The sequence below is a fragment of the Mytilus edulis genome, chromosome 2, assembly GCF_963676685.1.
Source record: "Mytilus edulis chromosome 2, xbMytEdul2.2, whole genome shotgun sequence".
In the NCBI taxonomy this organism is placed as follows: domain Eukaryota; kingdom Metazoa; phylum Mollusca; class Bivalvia; order Mytilida; family Mytilidae; genus Mytilus; species Mytilus edulis.
In genome coordinates this window covers 49,301,977-49,324,676 of record NC_092345.1, presented here as the reverse complement: position 1 = coordinate 49,324,676, position 22,700 = coordinate 49,301,977, and the positions used below count along the sequence as shown (strand labels likewise).

The window sequence follows — 22,700 nt, the reverse complement described above, 5'->3', positions numbered from 1 at the left end:
ACCATTCAAAACTAACCTACATCATTGCTCATATGAGCTTTTTCAAAATGACATGCCCAGTCATGTACTTCCTGTAAATTCAAATTCATGAAAAGCATGCAATAAATGAAGGTAGATGGATATGGAAAATGTTAAGTCCTAATTATTGTGCTATTTGAAGAAAGGCATTGTTGAAATCTGATAAAACCAGTGTGGCTGTGGTTAATTATTTGTAAGTTATCATTTCTATTTCATTATTTTCATTTTTGTGTCAGATTTTGAAATATATTACAATTCTAAGTCCTTCATGGAAATATATATACAGGTTGCTTCAAAATAAGTACTACATGTATAAACTTTTTGAAATACAGTACTTATTAATCAAAGACATTCATTGTGTACTAAACTTGCAAGTCCCTCTATTAGTTTTATAATGTAATGTTATGTTTTTAGTCATGATCATGATTATTGTTTAAATAAAAAAAATAAAAAATGATATGAAAATCATAATTAACTGACAATAATTAAAGAATAACTCTTTTAACATGATGTATCAGTTATTTTATTTTCAACTGAATTATTAAAGATTTTCATTTAAATTTGAAAAATATTCCTTTTTTAAAGCAGCCATTTTGTTTTGGTCAACTATAATATTCAGGTGTGCAACATGTTAGCAACTGCTCATATGAGCAATCTAATAAAATGCACATGTGAAACAAAAGCTCATATGAGCAGTTGCACGTGAGGTTTTTAACATGCAAATTAGGTTAGTTTCATATGTGCAATTTTTTTGCTCACAAAATGCTCACCTAATTTGCATGTTAAAAAACTCGTGTGCAATCATGTTAGTTTCTAACGTGAGCATCTTATGTGCAACTTATGTGCAACATGTTAGCACTTTTTGGTAAGGGCGATCTGTCTAGGGCGTTCAAGAGTGAAATTCTTAACTAAAAGAGAAATGAATTCATCATTACCAAAGTCTGGACCTCCAGACAGTAGAATCGTCCTAGAAATAGCTGATCTATAGCCTTTAATAGTAGAGGGAGATAATCCTTTCTCTTCAAAAAGGTGGATCAGAAAGTCTGCTAGTTGTTGTACAGAAATTTGGAAAGGATCAATTTCCTTCCCACTACACCAACTACTGAAGATAGTCCACTTGGCATCATAGACGATGTTAGTGGAATCTCTGACTGCCCTGGAGAGATGTCTGGCTGCGCATTCAGAAAAACCTCTCTCCTTGAAGCTATCCCTGAGAGAAGCCACGCGAACAGATGTATAGCTTCTCTGGATTGGGATGAAGTATCTTGCCCTTGAACTGGGACAAAAGATTGTGTCGTACTGGTAGAACCAGTGGACGAGCACAGGATAGATGAAGAAGATCTGGAAACCAGGCTTGTTTGGGCCAAGCTGGAGCAATAAGAATGATCAACCCTTGCTCTGCTGAGATCTTCCGAAGAACTTGTGACAGAAATCTGAACGGTGGGAAAGCGTAAGCGAACATCCCGTCCCAAGGAACACTCATGCAGTCCACTGCGTAAGCTTTCGGATCTGGTACAGGAGACATGAACACTTGAATTTTGTAATTGAGGCTCGTTGCAAACAGGTCTACATGGGGAGACCCCCACTGAAGTGTTATTGCCTGAAATACTGATTGTAGAAGTTCCCACTCTGTATTGACTGGAGTAAGTGTTCTTGACAGAGCATCTGCTAACACATTGAGTTTCCCTGGGACATGACGAACTACAATCTGTAGATGAAGTTGATTGCAAAGAAGAAGGATTTCTCTTGCTAAAAGATACAGCTCGTAACAATGAGTTCCCCCTTGGTTTCGCAAATAAGCCACCACAGTGGTGTTGTCCGTTGCTAGAACCAGAGATTTGTTCTGCAGTAGGGACTGAAAATGAGACAGGGCAAGAAGCACTGCCTTCATTTCTAGTATGTTGATGTGTTCCTTCAAAAGATCTGGAGTCCACACTCCTGACACTGAAAGACCTTCCAGATAAGCTCCCCAACCGAGGTTGAAGGCATCTGTGAACAGAGTCTGATTTGGGACTGGAGAGAACAGAAGTTGGCCTCTCAAAACGTTTGCTTGAGAAGTCCACCAAACCAAATGAGGACACAATTCCTGATGAATGATTGGAACTGGAAACTCCCAATTCTGTGTAGCTGGGAGCCAATGTTGGTGTAGATAAAATTGAAGAGGTCGAATGTGAAGGCGACCAAGTGGAACAACATCGGCTAAAGAATTCAAGAGACCTAGCAGTTGTGAAAACTGGCGAGCAGTGACTGTTTTTTGAGATAGAAACAGATGAATTTTTGAACAAAGATTCTGAAACTTTTCCTGAGGAGGTCGAACTATGCACTGATGAGTAAGGTAATGTTCGCCTAGGAAAATAAAGTCCTGAGACGGAATGAGGTCCGACTTTTTCCAAGAAATGAGAAACCCCAGAGAGAGCAGCAATCTGATGACTACATCTGTATTGAGATAGAGTTTCTCGGGAGAAAGTTCCTTGATCAGTGAGTCTTCCAGGTAAGAATGAATCTGAATAGCCTGTGAATGAAGGTGAGCAATTGCTACCTGCATAAGTTTGGTGAAAGCTAGTGGTGCAGTTGACAGACCAAAAGGGAGAGCCCTGAACTGGTAAACCCTTTTGTTCCAAACAAACCGAAGGAATTTGCGGTATGAATGGCAAACTGGGACATGAAAATAAGCGTCCGTCAGGTCCAGGGATGTTGTCCACATACCTGGAAGAATAGAAGCTCTTATTGAACGATTGGTCTCCATTTTGAAATGGGGAATAATCATATAAGAGTTGAGGATAGACAAATCAATGACCGGTCTCATTCCTCCGGTCTTCTTCGATACAAGAAAGAGACGAGAATAGAAACCTGGATCTATTGAAGATACAGGGACTTCCTCCACTGCCCTCTTTGTCAAAAGAGTCTCTACTTCTGTTGACAGAAGAAGAAATTTCTGTGGATCTTGAGTATTGGACAGTGGGATAGGAACAGGTGAAAGAGGTGGTTGTTCTTTGAATTGAAGAGTCAATCCCCCTCGAATTACTGACAGAACCCAACAATCTGAGGTAATACTTATCCATTTTTTTAGAAAATGAGTTAACCTCTCCCCTACTGGTAATTGAGAAAGAGGAGTTTTGTAGTACATCTCTGGATTGGGTTCTGACAGTAACGTACGAGGGGGCAACTTCCTAGGAAGAGGGGTTGGCCCTCTTGCCACCTCTCTTAAAACTGTTAGGTTTAGACCTAGGGATTGAAGATTTCTTAGGTTTATTACCTCCATCATTAGTGATTTTTCTCCTCTTCTCCTAAGAATTATAAGATGAGCCTCCAGCAGAAGAATAACTACCTCGCTTAGAATTATTTCCCGAAACAGATACATTTACCTTCACTGGGACTGGAGTTTGATTGAGATGTTTCTGTACCTCATCAAGTGGTAACCCAAATATCTTCTCATCCAAAGGAGACTTGATTAAAGCATCCTTAAGATTATCTGACACCTTTGCCTTCTCCAAAATTTCAGATCTTTTGGATAAGGTGCAGTTGGCGATGGAACCCATAATCAGCAATTGGGAGGCACCCAAAGCCTTGTCTACCTGTAATAGGAAAGGTTTGACCTCTGGTGGAAGAGAAGAGTCTTTAAGAACTGGGGCAACTGCTGATAAGAAATGTTCAGCAGTGCCTAGAACATGAGAAGCGTTTCTAAGAAGATTCTCTGTTTTAGACCAAACAGACTTAGTAAGACGCAGTCCATCGGCGGGTTTAGAAGAAATAGTAGATGATAACACTTTGTCACATTTGGGTACTAGTTTGCCCAAAGTAGAGTCAAAAATTTCATAATCCTTAGAGCGGAACTGCTCAGAGAATGAGGCCAGACCGAAACCACTAACCTGGGAAAATTGGGACTCATTAGACACAATCCCATCATTAATGATCTGCAAAGAGTTGGACATATGATTAGACTGTGGAAAACTACTATGAGATTTATTATCATCTACAGGCAGACCACATGAAGCCTCAAAAGTGGAGGTTAGTTTCTTGGGTCTGGGAGGTGACTGAAAAGGCACCTTGTTGACATCTCTCATGATAGTATAGACAGAATCTCTGAGATCCTTCAAGGAGGAAGGAGCATCTTCAGTCTCTGGTTCTTTACCAGAATTGGTAGAAGACTGACCAATTACAGATGAAGATAAAGACACAGGAACAGAAGGTTGCGAAACAATCTGAGAAACCTGAACTGAGTTGTCATCTTCATCCGAAGTAAACCCTTCTTCTTGGCTGCCTGGGGCAACTGAAAAACGTTCCTCCTCATCACTGTCTTCCAGGTCACTTCCAATGTCATGATCTGGACGAAGTGAAATCACTGGAGAACTTGACTTATTGGCAATGTTCTCTAGTGTACACAGGCGATTGGAGAAGGAAGTCAATTCCGAAGAAATAGATTGACGAAAATCATCCAAAATACTCTTGAACCCATCTAAGGAGGGGCCAGAGTTAGCTACCTGATTAGACTGATGCCCAACAGAAGAGGTAGGCAGAGCAGCAGGTACAGATATACTACTACCCCTACTAGACACTGCTACAGGAGGAGCAGGAACTGACAGATTAGGAGTAGTACTCTGTGGAACAATAACTGGTGTTGGTCCACAATAAGGCCAGAAACCTGGAAAGGGCTGACTAGGAAAAACCTGATTAGGAAAACCTTGACCAGGAAACCCTTGACCATGAAAACCCTGACCAGAAAAGCCTGAATAAGGATAACCCTGAGACCAAGGAGGTCTAGACCATGACATGGCATTACTAGCCGAAGCCGGTAAAGTTAAGCCACAATAGGACGCTGGTGCTCTAGAACCAGGTAAGTTCAAACCCATAGAGATACCAGGGTAAGATGAAATGGACCCTGTGGTGTCAACTGGCCTAGAAAAAGTGTGTGTAACCGTAGCAGTGGTAGGGACACCTCCATCATAACCGACAGAACCTGCATGCAGGGTCTGTTGACCGGTCTTAGTAGTCACTGAAGTAAAAACGTCGGTTAGTTGACTACTAATAGGAGGGGTTCCCTGCCCTACCGCTGTTACGGTCACAGGAAAAGGTAATGAACCGTCTAAGAAAACATCATTACCTGTAATGGCCTCGTAAGGACTGGGAGCATTAAACTCCATAATTAAATAAGTATGAAGTTAAACACTTATAACAACAATATAATAACAAAAAATGTCAAATAAATAATGGTATGGGGATACCTACGATATTCAATATAGAAAAAACAAAAAACTTCAGTCTTCTCTGTAAGTTATGTACTAATACAAAAAATACGTGTGTCTTGATGCGCAGGCGGAAATTAAAATGGATGATATAAAGGCATGGTTATACGGGCACTGGTCATCCCTCTTCTCATTGGATGATATTTTTATTTTGGGGTTTTCCGCCTGTCAGACTTGTGCAGATGGATGCACTCAGAATTTATGATGGTAACGTATTTATTGACATAAAATTAGTTTATCAGTTTGTATAGTTATATTATATTCATTTCCATGCTGAAGAGGAACTGTTTATTTTGAATTGCTATAAAATTGTCCAAACTAAGCTTTCATATAGTTTTTCTTTCTAAAAGTATTCTATATTTATAAGAATCAGATATCATTTTAAATAAAACATCATATATTCAATATATAGTAAAATATGTGTGAAATAACAATATGCTATTGATAAGTTTTCAGGGGAGATAATCTAAAATATTATTCTTTTGAATAAAGACTTTTTGAAAGAAAAGTTATTATCTCCCCCATGATCTTTTCACCGGACGTGGAGGAAGGTGGACGTGTTTTCTGAGCTGACCTATTCTGTCGCCTACACTTACCCGCACCCACTTATTAGTTGATTGTGTCATTACTCAAACACTAGTGCAAGTATTTGACAATTTATTGTCATTTAATAGCGGTTTTAGCAGAAAATTCATTGCGAGTGAAGGACAGGTAACATAGCGTCACCCAGCGCCATCTTGAAAAAAAAATTTCAAAACTTTCAAAGCAAAGGTGTTAAGTCTATACTTCACCTGAAATTAGTCTCTCCTTTCCCGGGAAACACAAGAACAATGTGTTGCTGATGTTTACTGAATTTTTAATGAACTTTTAACGAACTTTTAGTGTCCATTATTTTATCCAAATCGAGTAGTTTGAAAATGATCAGTATTCTTGTGTAGTTTCACAGTCTGTGTACTCGTTCTCATTCTTCATTTTACCTTTTATCGCTTGATAAATTTTTTAGATTTTATTGTATGTAGTAAGATTTTTCATTTTACCTTTTAAAACACTTGAATTAAATTTTAAGCCAGTACTTTTAAGTTTGTGTTACTATAAAGTGTTTTATAATCAGTTTTTAATTTTTAAACTGTCCTTGATGTAGCACATGTTAGCAGATAAGTTATTTTTGCTCAAAATATTTTTGTGTAAATCTATTACCACACTCATTAAATTCTTTGTTTGGTAAAATGGAAATTGCCAGAAGAAGAAGTGACCGAGTTAAAGGCAAGAAAGTAATGTTTACTCCCTGTAAAACTGTATCTAATACTGCAACAAAAAACAAGAAGTCTAATAGTAATAGTAGTATTAATGAAAAAACTGTTGATTATGAATTAAATAAAAGAAAGGCTGTTAGCAAGAAGCTTGATGCTGCCGAACGGTTGTATACAGTAAAAACTGAAATAAGTCCAGGTAATCTGGTCCTTATCTTCTCTGCTGCTGCTTATGAAGAATTCAAAGTTATAACACAGTCAGTTGTAAACAACACTGGTCTGCAGATAAATAAGACTGAGACTAAGGATAAATTAGGTGCCATTGTATCTGAATCACTGGCGATCCATAATGGAAGCACAAAATTATTTGTTTTGAACTTTTTTAATACCACAACAAAAGTCCTTTTGAATGGCAACCAATCATATATAAAGGAATTTATAACCACAGCTCTCGGGGACATATTGTGTATTCTTGACCGTAACTCCAAATTTAGTCTTATAAACAATCAAATCAGAGAATATTGTAAAATGTTTTTAGATAACACGCAACAAAGTAATCTGGACACAGCAAGTAAAGATGAGCAAGGGGTACAAATTTTAAGTAAGAAGTCAATGGTTAGTTCTAAACAACAGACAGTGGGGACCTGTTCTAATATTAAGTCAAAAACTATTCAAAGTGACATCTTATGTCCAACATGTAAGAAGGTCTGTGGAAATGACTCAAAGGCAGTAGAGTGTGACATATGTAATGTATGGGTCCATTATAGCTGTGAAAAACTTGGTCTAAGTGACATTCATGTAATTGAAAATGACTTAACAGCAGAGTATATCTGTATAAGCTGCAAACAGTTGAGAGCCTTGCAGGCTGATTGTGTAGCAGGAGGGTCTATCTCTGATAATAGTAATGACTCAAATAAGGGGGAAGAAATGCCAAGATCGTCCCTCTCAAGTGCTGATATTAACCCCATGGCTCGGGGGTCGGTTGTTTCTGGTGTTACTATAATACATAAAGACAATAGACTGTTTTCTAATAATAATTCCACAAATGATGAGGATATAAATAAGGACAATTCAAGAAGTGATAGCTCCTATAGTTCCGTACAAATGGGTTCAAACATTTTAAAAGAAGAAATAATCTCTCTAAAATTAGAAATTACTCATAAAGATAAAGGAATCAAGCAAAAGGACAGTCAAATTTATAAGTTACAAACAGAAGTGTCCACTCAGAAAAAAGAGCTTGCAGCAAGTAGAGCGTATGCTATAAAACTGGAAAATGATATTAGGGATTTAGAACACTCTTTGTTAATTCAAAAACAAAAACAAAGTTCAAGCGTGAATGCGGACTTTAACAGGCAAAGTCCTTTTAGTGATAATAGTAATAAATCCGAATCAGAAAACTTAAAAAGTTGGTTTCTTGAACAGAGGATGAGGCAAATGGAATTGGAAATTTGTAAACAAGATAATAAAATAAGTAATCTAAGTGATAAACTGTTGGACTTGAGATTTGACAACAATAATCAATCAACACGGTCTCGACAAAGGCAAAATAGAGGGAGGCAAAATAATGCTAATAAGTACAGTAGAAACGAAAGGTCTCAATTTGATAGACATAGTGAAAACAAGCACTGTAAATTTCAGAATGATTTTGCAGATTTTAGTGGGGGTATGTCATTTCGGCACGATGAATCCCAACCCAATAGTCTTCACATTGATACTAGTGGTAGTGAAAATGAGACCAATTCTGTGGTTAATGGTCAAACAAACAATAGTGATAATTTTTTAGGGAATATTCATTCCAGGGGGAAATCAAAATGTCAAACACAAGCAAGGAAAAGATTTCACGAGAAATCGGAGCAAATATATATACCCCCAAGAAAGCAAATGAAACAAGTACCGCCGAGGTTCCAACGTCTTCAACAGGAAAAGTTGGGTTGCACACAGAGAGACAATTTAATGATGCCCACAATGGGTCAATCCACAAAAATGTAGGAAAGGATATACATGTACAAGAGCCTCATGATAATGAAATAAGTATAGATAGCGTGCTGAACATTTTATCTTTTAACATTGAAGGTTTTTTATCTAATAATATGTATCTATCTATGCTAGAGAAAAGAGCTGATATAATTATGTTACAGGAACATTGGTTACATAATAGGGAAAAACAAGTTTTAGAGGAATTTTTAACTGACTTTTTATGTCTTGTAAAATGCTTTGATGATGATAAGACAAATGACCCAACTGAAAGGAGGAGGGGGCATGCTGGGGTTGCAATTTGTGTTAACAAAAAATTACAAAATCTTGTTGAACTTTTACCGGATGGATGTAATAGAGTAATAGCTATACGTCTCAACGTAAAACAGCCACTTGTGCTAATATGTGTCTATATGCCAACTAGAGGTGGAAATATCACTATTGAAGATTTTAAAACTGTACTAGATGAGCTAAGTGAAATGATAGAAAAATATCTGGGTCAAAATCTTTAATTGTTTTTACATAGGCGGTAATGGTAACGTTTTTTCCTGTAGCTCAGTCCATATCGTTAACTTGAATATGTATGATAGCTTGTTTCGAAGCTGTGACATTTTCACATATGTGGTTAAATTTTCGGGGTACGAAGTGAGATTACTTTTTCCGTAAATTAGCAAACCCCGAACATCCTGTTGTGATGCGGCTCCTTGTGGTCAAATATCCCCTTTTTAACACAATAAGTTCTTTGAAAATTTAATACTTTGAACACATTCAATAGCTCCATAGTTTTTACACATTTATTCTATGTTCCTCTACTTTCCTAATCACCACAAATAATTAAGTTCAGTCATTTGCTAAAAATAGAAACATGTCCAATATCACTACACAGAGATTTTTTCTTTACACGTGACTTTTGAGTTCCTCATTTCAAGGCGCATTAGGGATGTTGTCCCATATTGAAATCCATACTTCTGATTTTTCCAAATATTTTTATGTGATCTTCATCGGTATAATATTCTGAATAAATCTTTGTATTTTTGTCCATTTCTGAAAAAAAATAAAGTTGTTTTAGCACTATAAGGCAATGACACTTTCGTCGTTATATTCATTTATTTTGAATACAATGAGTATGTATAAGTAATTTCTTCCAGATTACCTCCACTAGTCAAATCAAGGACAAAACTTCTGATTATAACCTTTAATTACAATACACAGACCCTGATAAAGCATTCTATAAAATTTTCTTGTGCCTTAAAGTGCATTTTGACAGAGAAATTATGCAAAACCGAAGGTTTTATAAAAAAAAAACCACCAAAATAATTAGTCTTACTAGTGGAAATCTTGTATTTAATACTGTTGAAACCACTCTAAACTACTGGGAAAGTCATCCATATCATATAATTAGAGTGCAATATAGTGCAAATTTTCAAAACTTGTCCTTTCACATAATTCCATTTGAGAAAAAATGTTTTTTACATGTTTTTCCAGTGAAAACCTTTTATCAGTGAGAAATCCACATGAGGTCTTAACGGAAACATTGTGACATCACATGTATTATGGCGTCATTAAATAACGACAGATCAAAATAGCGCTAAATATAGTTTGCAGTGTTACGTGAGAAACAGTTGCCGCAAGATTTAACTTGAAATATTGAGTCCAAACGATCTGTAACTAAGCCTTTTCATTTAATACCAAGACCATAGCAACAGTTTTCATATTAGCATATTTTTAACATACCGACTGTAATTTCAATTGCATAAATACCAGAAATAAACAATTAGAGCTTGATTAATAGAACAAAATGCTTACCAGTTATTCAGGACTTTTTAAAACCTCTAGTTTGCCATCTCAGGTTGAAAAATAATGATATGTCTGGAACTGAAATAAGACAAAAAAAATTACTCAGGCTGTGTTATCATTTGATTTAAATACATAAGTATTATTGAGAGAGAAAAATCTATTCTTGAAAGTTTAATCACAAAGAAAGACAAATGCTTTTCCCTTGTGGCTTAGCCACCTTCATTTAAACCTTTTGTATTAGAACCATGGGTAGTAGCTAACTAGCTTAATAGTTGAATAGGTGCAGAAATATTGTTTTCAAGAAGGTTTGACCCTCCCCCTTTTTCACTGAGAAATGACAATATCCTTTGTTTTGCTCATGTGCATTAAAAATAATAATTCATGATTTTCTAAAAACATGTAACTGTTTTTGTCTGTTTTTTTGTGCATATGATATCTACTGACCAGGGGTCAAATCATTGGATAAAGGCACATGCGATGATGAATCTCACATTACTCGTATGAAGTGTGTTATCTCCCTTGATTATCAGGTATTCCTGTAGACCAGAGTGATATTACATAACAAAGACTATATTGTGTCATGTTTACTTACAATTTAATAATATTTAAAAGTTATTTCTTGCCTTTCAATGTAGTAAACACATTCCTTTCGGATCTCTCGGAAGTAAACAAATTTATGATTGTGCCTAAAACAAGTGTTCAGCCCCGTGTCAGTAATGCATTTTAAAAGCGAAAATTTTCTTGAGTTTTTGCTGATCTTTATCAATAACATTTATCTTAAACAATTTATAATATCTAGGTATAAATAAAAAACTACTTACCATCATTTTCGGTGGTGTACAAGGTGAAATCATCCATAAATCAGTCTGACAACCTCTGGAATTGAGCTTCTAATTTGGGTCAAAATCTTTAATTGTTTTTACATAGGCGGTAATGGTAACGTTTTTTCCTGTAGCTCAGTCCATATCGTTAACTTGAATATGTATGATAGCTTGTTTCGAAGCTGTGACATTTTCACATATGTGGTTAAATTTTCGGGGTACGAAGTGAGATTACTTTTTCCGTAAATTAGCAAACCCCGAACATCCTGTTGTGATGCGGCTCCTTGTGGTCAAATATCCCCTTTTTAACACAATAAGTTCTTTGAAAATTTAATACTTTGAACACATTCAATAGCTCCATAGTTTTTACACATTTATTCTATGTTCCTCTACTTTCCTAATCACCACAAATAATTAAGTTCAGTCATTTGCTAAAAATAGAAACATGTCCAATATCACTACACAGAGATTTTTTCTTTACACGTGACTTTTGAGTTCCTCATTTCAAGGCGCATTAGGGATGTTGTCCCATCTGCCTACTTCTGACATAATTATAGGAGGTGACATGAATGCCTCACTGCATAGAAATGAGCGTAAAATACCTCGTGACATTGTCTTTGATGAATTCTTAAAATCTAATGGACTGTCAATACCTTCCACTTGCAAAAAGCAGAGTACGTTTTTTCACTTCAATAACAGAGATGAATCTCAAATTGACTATTTTGTAGAAACTAGTGCAATGGTCAAGAAATATTTGTCATTTAATCGTGAATTTCAAAATCTATCCACTCATGATCCAATTATGATTTCAATTAACTGTTGTATTGAAAGGATGGATATTAGCACTAGCGATCCTAGACCTTTACGTATAAAATGGGATAAAATTGATAAACAAAAATATGAAAATTTACTTCAAGAGAGATTAACTGAATTTAGTGATGTGGCTGTGGTTGAAACTGCTGAAAATATAGAGAAGATTTTAACAAAATTTTCTGACATTATTGTGACTACTGCTGAAAGTCTATGCCCAAAAAGGAAAAAGAAATTTAAGAGGAAAAGGGACTGGACCCCAGAAATGACTGAAATTGTTAAGGAGGGTAAATTTTACTATTGGAAATGGAAAAATGAAGGTAATAAAGATAATAAATCTAGCATTAACTATATTCGAATGAAAGTGCAAAAGAAAAAACTTCGTTCTGCCCAAAGACGATTGGCTGCTGAGAAAAGAGAAAATACGTATACCAAAATTATGGAATTAAATGAGAATAATGATAAACAATTTTTCGCATTAGTAAATAAGCAGAGAAATGCAAGGTCATCCACAACTTCAATTTTGAAGGTTAACAATAGACTGTATAATAATTCAGCCTCTATTCTGGGAGCTTGGGCTGAATACTTTGAAGATTTGGCCTCGCCATCTGTGCAAGATAGATTCGATAGTAAATTTTTCAATTTGGTTAATAATGACATTGAAATATTAACTGATATTTTCTTAAGTACAAGAGAACCGATTCAGGAAGTGACTGAGTACGAATTGAATAAATGTATTTTATCTTTTAAAAATGGAAAAGCTCCAGATGTTGATAAATTCACCATAGAACACTTGAAATATGGAGGACAGACAGTTGTAAATATACTAACTAAATTGATAAACTTGATTTTTAAAACTGTTGCTGTCCCAAATAATTTAAAAATAGGGATAGGATGCCCTCTGTTTAAAAATGGAGGAAAACCAAAAGAAGATCCAAATTCATATAGACGTATAACTATAACTAGTGCTATTGGAAAAACTATAGAAAAGCTACATTTATCCCGTAACAAAAGCTCTATTAAAAATCAGCAAAGTAGATTACAACCAGATGCTCCGCAGGGCGAAGCTTTATACGACCGCAGAGGTTGAACCCTGAACGGTTAGGGCAAGTATGGACACAACATTCAAGCTGGATTCAGCTCTAAATTTGGATTGTGATTAAATAGTTGACACAGCATAGGTTTCTGACACAGAATGAATGTGTTCTAATGAACTTAAAATTTTTGTTTCTCTTAGAGCAATTCACTATGCTGTTGAATATTAATCCTCTCAAAAAAATGTTTGAAGAAATTTTCTTTTTTATTTATGAAATTTCAAATGAGAAAAATTGAACCCAATTTTTTTAATCACATCCCCCTTTCCCTTATTCCAAAACTAATCTCAATTAAAATTTCTAATGGAGTTTGCAACAATAACTACTCATTTAAATACATCATAAAATATTAAGATGTAAAAAAACTGCTTGTTATCACTGAATGGTAAAGATTATTTTAATTTATCAGTTGGTAGTAAAAAGTGAATATACATTGTATATTGTATATAACAAAGATTTAAGTTGATTCTGGACAAAGAAAGATAACTCCAATTAAAAAAAAATCTTGCTATTGCACAATATTTTGCAATTAGATATTTCTTGCTTACTATTCTGGACAAAGAAAGATAACTCTAATTAAAAAAAAATTTGATATTTCACAATATTGTGCAATTAGATATTTCTTGCCATTGCGCAATACTGTGCAATTGAAAAGACTTGCTATTACACAATACTTAATATAATAATTTTAGATCCTGATTTGGACCAACTTGAAAACTGGGCCCATAATAAAAAATCTAAGTACATTTTTGGATTCAGCATATCAAAGAACTTCAAGATTTCAATTTTTGTTAAAATCAGACTAAGTTTAATTTTGGACCCTTTGGACTTTAGTGTAGACCAATTTGAAAACAGGACCAAAAATGAAGAATCTACATACACAGTTAGATTTGGAATATCAAAGAACCCCATTTATTCAATTTTTGATGAAATCAAACAAAATTTAATTTGGACCCCGATTTGGACCAACTTAAAAACTGGGCCAATAATCAAGAATCTAAGTACATTTTTAGATTCAGCATATCAAAGAACCTAACTGATTCATTTTTTGTCAAAATCAAACTAAGTTTAATTTTGGACCCTTTGGACCTTAATGTAGACCAATTTGAAAACGGGACCAAAAGTTAAGAATCTACATACACAGTCATGACAGTTAGATTCAGCATATCAAAGAACCCCAATTATTCAATTTTGATGAAATCAAACAAAAGTTTAATTTTGGACCCTTTGGGCCCCTTATTATGTTGGGACCAAAACTCCCAAAATCAAACCCAACCTTTCTTTTATGGTCATAAACCTTGTGTTTAAATTTCATAGATTTCTATTTACTTATACTAACGTTATGGTGCGAAAACCAAGAAAAATGCTTATTTGGGTCCCTTTTTGGCCCCTAATTCCTAAACTGTTGGGACCTAAACTCCCAAAATCAATACCAACCTTCCTTTTGTAGTCATTAACATTGTGTTTAAATTTCATTGATTTCTATTTACTTAAACTAATGTTATTGTGCGAAAACCAAGAATAATGCTTATTTGGGCCCTTTTTTGGCCCCTAATTCCTAAACTGTTGAGACCAAAACTCCCAAAATCAATCCCAACCGTTCTTTTGTGGTCATAAACCTTGTGTCAAAATTTCATAGATTTCTATTAACTTAAACTAAAGTTATAGTGCGAAAACCAAGTAAATGCTTATTTGGGCCCTTTTTGGCCCCTAATTCCTAAAATGTTGGGACCAAAACTCCCAAAATCAATACCAACCTTCCTTTTGTGGTCATAAACCTTGTGTTAAAATTTCATAGATTTCCATTCACTTTTACTTAAGTTAGAGTGCGAAAACTAAAAGTATTCGGACGCCGGACGACGACGACGACGACGACGACGACGACGACGACGACGACGCAGACGCCAACGTGATAGCAATATACGACGAAAATTTTTTCAAAATTTGCGGTCGTATAAAAAGGGTTCACTGAAGGGGAATCCCCTACTGTAGCGGGGCTGGTTGTAACTGAACTAAGAATAGAAGCTAAAGAAAAACGTTTACCCATATATATTGGATTAACTGATGCTAAAAAAGCGTTTGATATAGTATGGCATGCTGGCCTATTTAGAGAAATGCATAAAATGAACATATCTGGAGATAATTGGTTATTATTTAGGGCATGGTATGAAGACTTAACTACAAAAGTAAAATGGGAAGGAAAGTATTCACGTGGGTTTAAAGAAAAACAAGGCGTCCGTCAAGGAGGTGTTTGGTCTCCAACTGCGTATAAAGTTTTTATTAACTCTTTACTGAAAATCTATGAGGAAAACAAAATTGGGTCGTACATAGGTTCAATATACTGTGGTGCTCCAACTGTAGCAGACGATGTTACATTGATAGCTAATGATCCATATGAACTACAAACTATGATTAATATTCAAATGGACCATGCAAATAAATTTAGATATTCGATTAGTGAACAGAAATCCTGTGTATTGAAAATAGGAGACAAGTCAGAACATTCCTGGTATATGAACGACCAAAAGTTAAATACACCAATTAATGCTACCCACTTAGGAATAAAAAGGGACATAAATTCTAAATTTGGAGTTAAAGAAGTTGTACCAGATAGAATACAAACTGCTCGTAAAACAGTATATGCATTGATGGGCGCTGGTCTCTATGGCCTGAATGGGATAAATCCGAAGGTCTCAGTTCACATGATAAAGTGCTTTGTCATTCCGAGGCTACTGTATGGCCTGGATATTATTCGATTAACAAAAACTGATATAGCAAAACTATCTGTTTATTATATACAATTGTTGAAACAAATCCAGCATCTGCCGTCACGCACTGCGAATTCTGCTGTTTTAGTCCTGACTGGTCAGCTTCCTATAGAATCTGAAATCCACTTAAAAATGCTTTCCCTATTTCGTAACATTGCAGATAATCACGGGTCAGTTGAACGCAGTATCGCTCAAAGACAGCTTGCTTTGAAAACAAGAGACTCTGAAAGCTGGTTTATTCAAATTATAAAATTAACAGAAATGTATGAATTGCCATCTCCTATAGAGGTACTGGATCTAGTCCCAGAAAAGCATATTTGGAAAAAATTGGTTTATAACGCAGTGAATGACTATTGGAAAAACATTTTAATTCTTGAAGCTAGAACAAAAGTATCTATGAAAATGTTAAATGTTGATAACTTTAAAGTTGGTGTAGTTCATAATATCTGGGAGAGTAGTGGTTCAGAACTTTTATCCGTTAAAAGAGCATGTGTCAAAGCCAAAATAATAAGTGGGACTTACACTCTTCAAGCTGATCGAGCAAAATTTAATGGGAATAGAACAAGTTCTTTATGCCCTCTGTGTTTTAAACAATCTGAAGACTTAATGCACTTTCTTATAAAATGTAACTCTTTGGAAGGAGTGAGAAGGAAATTCATTATGCTACTAAGAAATCTACTAAATGATAAGATAAATGCTCTTCTTGTGGATGATTTATTTAACTTTGAAGATAATCTATTACAATTAATAGTGGACTGTACAAAATTCCAGTTTTTAAAACAATTATGGACAACTATTGAGCGCCTGTCAAGCAGCTTATGTTTTGGTCTACATCAGAAGAGAACTAGCTTGTTACTATAAAGACTGTTCATATAGTTTTCCAAGTTAAAGAGACATATATAGTGAAATTTATTTTTTGAGTGTGGTATAGATGATAATGATAAGCAAAGATTTAAACTGATTGTTAAAGTTAGGTGGTCTTTTTAACGCTTATATGATAGGTGATAACTTTACATATTATTTTTAGATTTTAAATGTTTATTTGTCGCTAAGTTTTAAGTACAAATAACAATGTAATGGTTCATTACCTTAAGTTTAAGAAGAAATTACTCTGTAATGAGGCTCTTTGGTTAGGGGTATATACTAGGTATAAGTGTAAGGGTTAGGACTTACAGTTTGCATTTGATGAGTATGTTTAAGTATAAGGAATGTGAATTAGACATTTGCTGAGCTGAGCAAGTTTCACAGTCTATGTGCTTGGTGGATAGATGTGATGTATATATATTCTATCGATGAGAAGAGAGACTCAAGTGAGATAAAGGACAAAATAACAATGGATGAATCTATCAAGTTTTAGATTTTAAAATATGACTGTATATACAGTTTGAATACTTTTAAATAAGTGTGGTGGCGGTGTATATAAGTGTATAAAGAAGATGTTTTTAATCCAATAGTGAATATAAGGGATTCTACACTTCAAGAGGATATTCCAACTGAAGTGGTTCATCTGATAAAGGTGGAAAGTACAGAATAGGTAACAGGTAACAGGAAACTTCCTACAAACATATATTGCAATTTTACAAATATTTTACTGAATATGAAATGTTTTAATTCACATAATGTCTGATTCTTATAAATATAGAATACTTTTAGAAAGAAAAACTATATGAAAGCTTAGTTTGGACAATTTTATACCAATTCAAAATAAACAGTTCCCCTTCAGCATGGAAATGATTATAATATAACTATACAAACTGATAAACTAATTTTGTCACAACATCATTAAAGTGGAGTTAAAGTCTTATAGGATTGTAAGTATGTTTTATTTTATCACCTTGCACTTTCATGACTTGGCTGTGGTTTTCTACAGCAGTTGGTTCAAATTTCTGACCAGTTGAACAATTTGATTTTATAAAACAAATTGCAATTTGGTCAAAATTTTGAATGAGTTGCAATTGGTGGAGAGCAACACTAACAGTCAACTCACTGTAATAAATTGCATCATTACAATACTGTCATAAGAAGTTTTAATCAATCAAATTTATAAAAAGTAGCAAAAAATGTAAAATCCCAACAATACTAAACTTCAAGGAAAATTCAAAATTGAAAGTCCCTAATCAAAGGGCACAATCAGAAGCTAGAACAAAAGGACAAGAACCGTCATCTTATGTAGAAAAAACTCCAAAATAAGGGTTCAAGGGCTACAGAAAGCTGGTTTTTAAACAAGTTGCCTAAGAGAAAAACAAATCATACCATGCACACTTAACCTCCCATCTCTGGTGGCAGCTTCCAGTATGTTAGAGGCTACACAGGTATACAATCCAACATTTCGCCAGGTTACTATAGCAACATGTATTCCATGATTATCACTTGATACAATAGTGCCTGGTGGAAGCAGGTTAGTACCCTGAAAAGTACACCAGAATTCTTAAATTTATATTCTAGAGACATCAACAACACAACATGAATAACAAAAAAAAACATTGTTATGTTTTCAGGGTGGTCAACTTTTGACAACATATTTGTTGTATTGTGAGGGCGTGTTTTTCAACAAACAATCAGCATTCCCATGGGAACATTCCAGTAGCACCTGTATTTCCTATCAAGATGTCCTTGATAGAGGGATGCTACTCAAATGGAAGCTATCAAACTTGGAGTTCCAAGTGGTAAAGTTGAAATCATCCCTTTGAGTTTAACTAACCCTATTACAAGTTGGTTGACCACTACTGAATATCAATATCAGTTTCACAGACTATAGCAGATATGTTCCTAATATTTTAATTCTGTCCCCTTTTCCTCGAATGTGACCTACTGAATAAGACTTATTGCAAGGTTTGTACTAACATGAGCAACTTGAAGAGTGTCACTTTTCGAGCAGGATCTGCTTACCCTTCCGTAGCACTGAGATCACCCTCAGCTTTTTGGGGGTAAGTGTTGCTTAGTCTTTAGTTTTCTATGTTGTGTTTTGTGTACTAGTTTGTTTGTTGGTCTTTTTCTTTTTTAGCCATTGTCAGTTTATTTTGGACTAATGAGTTTAAATGTCCCTCTGGTATTTTTCACCTCCCTTTCTAAATATCTTTAAAACTGAAACATAATACCTCTATCAAAAACAAGTAAACTGTTAGCAACTGCTCAGTTATGAAATTTCTGCTATCCGAATTGTAGTTCTTTATAAAAATTTCATGAGATTGACAGACATAAGGACTAAGGACTTACTACAAATAAAAGTTAATTCTTACATTAAACAGCCAAGAAACTGTTGGAGCTGGATTACCTCTGACCTCACAATCCATGACTACAGACTGGCCCATGGTTACAGTTATGTTCAATGGTGACTTGACAAACTCTGGCTTCACTGCAACAATAGTAACCAATTTAGAAAAGTTTAGTCAAAATTTATAAACTTGTATTGTTTAGATCATAATGAACAAGAAATGTGCCTTCACAAGCACATTTAGTTTTTAGTAGGGTTCATGCTTAGTCTTTTTTCTGTAAGTGTTCTGTAGACCTATAGCATGATGTCTGTTCCTCACCTTTTTTTTTTTTTTGTCAGTCTGTTTTTCTTTAATTGATGGTTTTAGATTGTCCCTCTTGTACATTCTCCCTCATTTTATGCAACTGCTCTAGCTATATTTACATTATACCAGCTGTAGTGAATGTAACCTAAATCATCACATCTCTAACTTAACATAGCTTAAGTCAGATTCTGCCTCTGTAGGAAATGATAGATCTGACGATATAGTCTATATGATTAAGTCACAGAGACACATTTTCTAAACTTGTGGTGGTGGATCTTAAGTAAAAAATTAATTGTTTGACCCTAGAGTTCGGTATCCAAAGAAATTGACTACCAACTTTTATCTGGAAAAACCCTTACAAGGAAAGGACAAAAATTTATTGACTGATACATACTGTTAACTGTGACAGTTGCCATACCAAAAGCAGCACCAGCTGTATTGAAAACATGACAGGTATAGATTCCTGCATCCTGAAGATCAACTTTCTTCACAGTAAGGTCATATGACCCGATAAGAATCCTGTCACTTGAATTTATATCTTTACCATCTGAAAAAAATACCATAAATAGAAAAATTACGTTGTCTTTAGGATGTTTACTCCTCTAGATCTTGTTTTTGAATTTTTTCTAGATTTTCTGATACCTCTGGTTTGATCCATAAAGTGCCATTAAACATTTTGCCCATTAACCCCTACTTTTCTTTTTATAATTTGATTACATACAGTTTAAAATGCCATCTATGAAAATCTTACTGGTCTGGTTTCCGTAACTAGAGTTTTTTTATGAGACGAGATAGTTAGTCTTGTGCTCAACCCCCTAACCTGGAGAGCCAGTGGATTTGTAGTTGAGGTTCCATTCCCCTAGATCGAATGCTGGCCTAGGCTTACGAGCAAAGATCTACCCGGGTTGGTATCAGAGTTGTCTCTCCTAGATGGATTGCCTTTCTGGGCTATCAACCCCCATCTGACTGGCTATTTACCCATAGCTGGGACAAGGTTAATGAGTGCTAGAGCATATCCACACGCCGATGGGCCTACACAATGCATCTACAGGGCCCTTGTTGCTCCCCAATCTCTATCAGTTAAGCCTGGCATCGAATGAGACCAGTATCCGTGTGTTACCACGAGGAGGCACCAATGGAGTCTTGGTAGTGTAGAGGCTATGTACTGACAGGAGAGACTGACGCACTCGGCTCTCTTTTCACATACAATGCTAGTCAGCGGCATAAATGCACTAGACACATATCACTACCCTGTGGTTTTCACCACCAACACACAATCTTATAAAACCCTTATTACTTTTTCAAAGCTTTTAAAAGAAAAACGTGCCAATGTTTTATATATGAAATATATAGAGAATATCATTTCCTGCCAAATTTTCAATGGCCTATATCTCAAATAAAGCACACAAACACTACATGTTTTTCTGCAGTTTAGTCCCTTTATTAACATACTTTAAATTACTAACAGTTTTTAAAAGAAAGCTTGTTATTTTGAAAGAGTAGCAAACATCCTTAAGAAAGAAGTGGAAGATTGGAAGATTAATTGTGTTCTATGGCAGTTTGGTGTAAAATGTATATTTTTTGGTCAATTTTATGTATGTTCTTCAGATCAACATAATGTGCTGTCATCATACCATGGATAAAATTCAAAATCCCTAGAACGCAGGAAATTAGTTCAACTCTTTAAAAGCCAAAGTAAGAATTCTAGCATTTTACATCTTTTCTTTAAAATCGTAACAATATGAAATTGTAGTAATGTCACTTATTTCACAGGTATTGGGATCGTATTGGTGCATTATCTTCCACAAAGAGAGACCTTTCAGTGTGCAAGATGAAAATAAAAGCCATATAATAATAGTTAAACCCCGCCTCTGGTCAATATTTACTAGGAATCAAATCTAACCTTTTAACCATTGAATAGTTGGTTTAGGATCTCCATTCACATAGCAAGGTAGTACCAAATCATGGTCTGATATAACTGTGATTGATTCTGTAAAATCTACAATCACTGGTGGCACTGAAACAAAGCAGGAAACAATAGATAACAAATTTAAGCTTTCTTAAAAGCTGTGGACTGCTTCCCTCTATCTAATAAATGTGCATGTGGTTGTTGATTTAGTACTATAAATGAGGTATTTTTAGATATTGACTGTAAGATATACAAGAGGCTCTCAAGAGCCTGAATCGCTCACCTTCAATTTTTTTGTTTAAATCATTCATCAATGATTATTTTTGCTTTTCAGTGTGTGCTAAAATATGCCATTCAAACATTCTTTGTATCTGTCATATTTTCTTCACAGGCAAAAATAATGCATTTTACCCCTAGCAACATTGGCTATTTTTCTTGAAGTAAAAGGAAATGAAAGAACATTTAAAATTAATAATAATTAGAGTTATCTCTCTTTGCATATTTTAAGTCAGTGTGTAGAAACCAAAAAAATAACTAAATCTATATAAATTAAGTTAATTATCTCCCTTCAAATATTTCAGACCAAGAATATCTTCCTTTATGCACATTCTCTGGTCATGTACTGGATCTGTGTAAAGTTTAATTAATATTGGTACAGTCATTTAGGAGGAGTTGTGCTTATCTCCCTTGAAAAAAATCTTACCAGAAATATCTTCCTTCATGCACATCTACAGGTTGTGTACAAAAACTGTGTAAAGTTTCATCAATATTGATTAATCTGTTTAGGAGTAGTTGCGCTTACAGACTTGTTGCCATTTATAGCTATATTTAACGAAGTAAAATCAATTATCTCCCTTAAAATAATTCCGACCAGAAATATTTTCCTTCATGCACATCCTCAGGTTGTGTACTACAACTGTGTGAAGTTTCATTAATATTGGTCCATCTATTAAGGAGGAGTTGCGTTTAAGAGACATATGGACAGACAGACAGACGGACAGGGTGATTCCTATATACTTCCCCAAAACTTTTGTTTTTTGGGGGGTATAAAAAACACAAATTAATACAAGTTACCCTAAGGATTGTTAAGTTTTAAGTTAAAGTGAAATTGGTTCAGTAGTTTAAGAGAAAAGGATTTTTTTAAGTTAGCAAACAATGAAAAATTGTGTAAAATTATCATTAAAGGGCAATTACTCCTTAAGGTGTCAACTGGCATTTTTAGTCATTAAACTTATTTGTAGATCTTACTTTGATAAACATTTTTGTTGTTTACAGTTTATCTCTATCTATAATAATATTCAAGATAATAACCAAAAACTGCAAAATTTGCTTAAAATTACCCATTAAGTGGCAACAATCCACAATGAGTATCGATTTGTCTGAAAATTTCAGGGCTGATAGATCTTGACCTAATAAACACTTAAACTTCTCAAGATATTTGCTCTTAATGCTTTAGTTTTTGAAATACAAGCCAAAAACTGCATTTTAACCTATGTTC

General features: G+C 34.8%; 1 protein-coding gene and 1 long non-coding RNA gene across 2 annotated transcripts in view; both read right to left on the bottom strand.

Moving 5' to 3' along the window:
• The window catches only part of LOC139512362 (contactin-4-like), an 81,650-nt gene that overhangs the window by 49,057 nt on the left and 9,893 nt on the right, over positions 1–22,700 (bottom strand). Inside the window, exons 10-13 of the mRNA XM_071299940.1 lie at positions 21,197–21,310; positions 19,688–19,840; positions 19,015–19,130; positions 18,029–18,182 (exon numbers count right to left, since the gene is read on the bottom strand). Coding sequence (XP_071156041.1) covers positions 18,029–18,182; positions 19,015–19,130; positions 19,688–19,840; positions 21,197–21,310 — 537 coding nt within the window. The remainder of the gene's footprint in view (positions 1–18,028; positions 18,183–19,014; positions 19,131–19,687; positions 19,841–21,196; positions 21,311–22,700) is intronic.
• Positions 9,224–11,639, bottom strand: LOC139512364 (uncharacterized). Its single transcript, XR_011662251.1, has 3 exons — positions 11,104–11,639; positions 10,292–10,360; positions 9,224–9,529 (listed from the first exon to the last, which is right to left on the bottom strand). It is a non-coding gene; the product is annotated as an uncharacterized lncRNA (long non-coding RNA).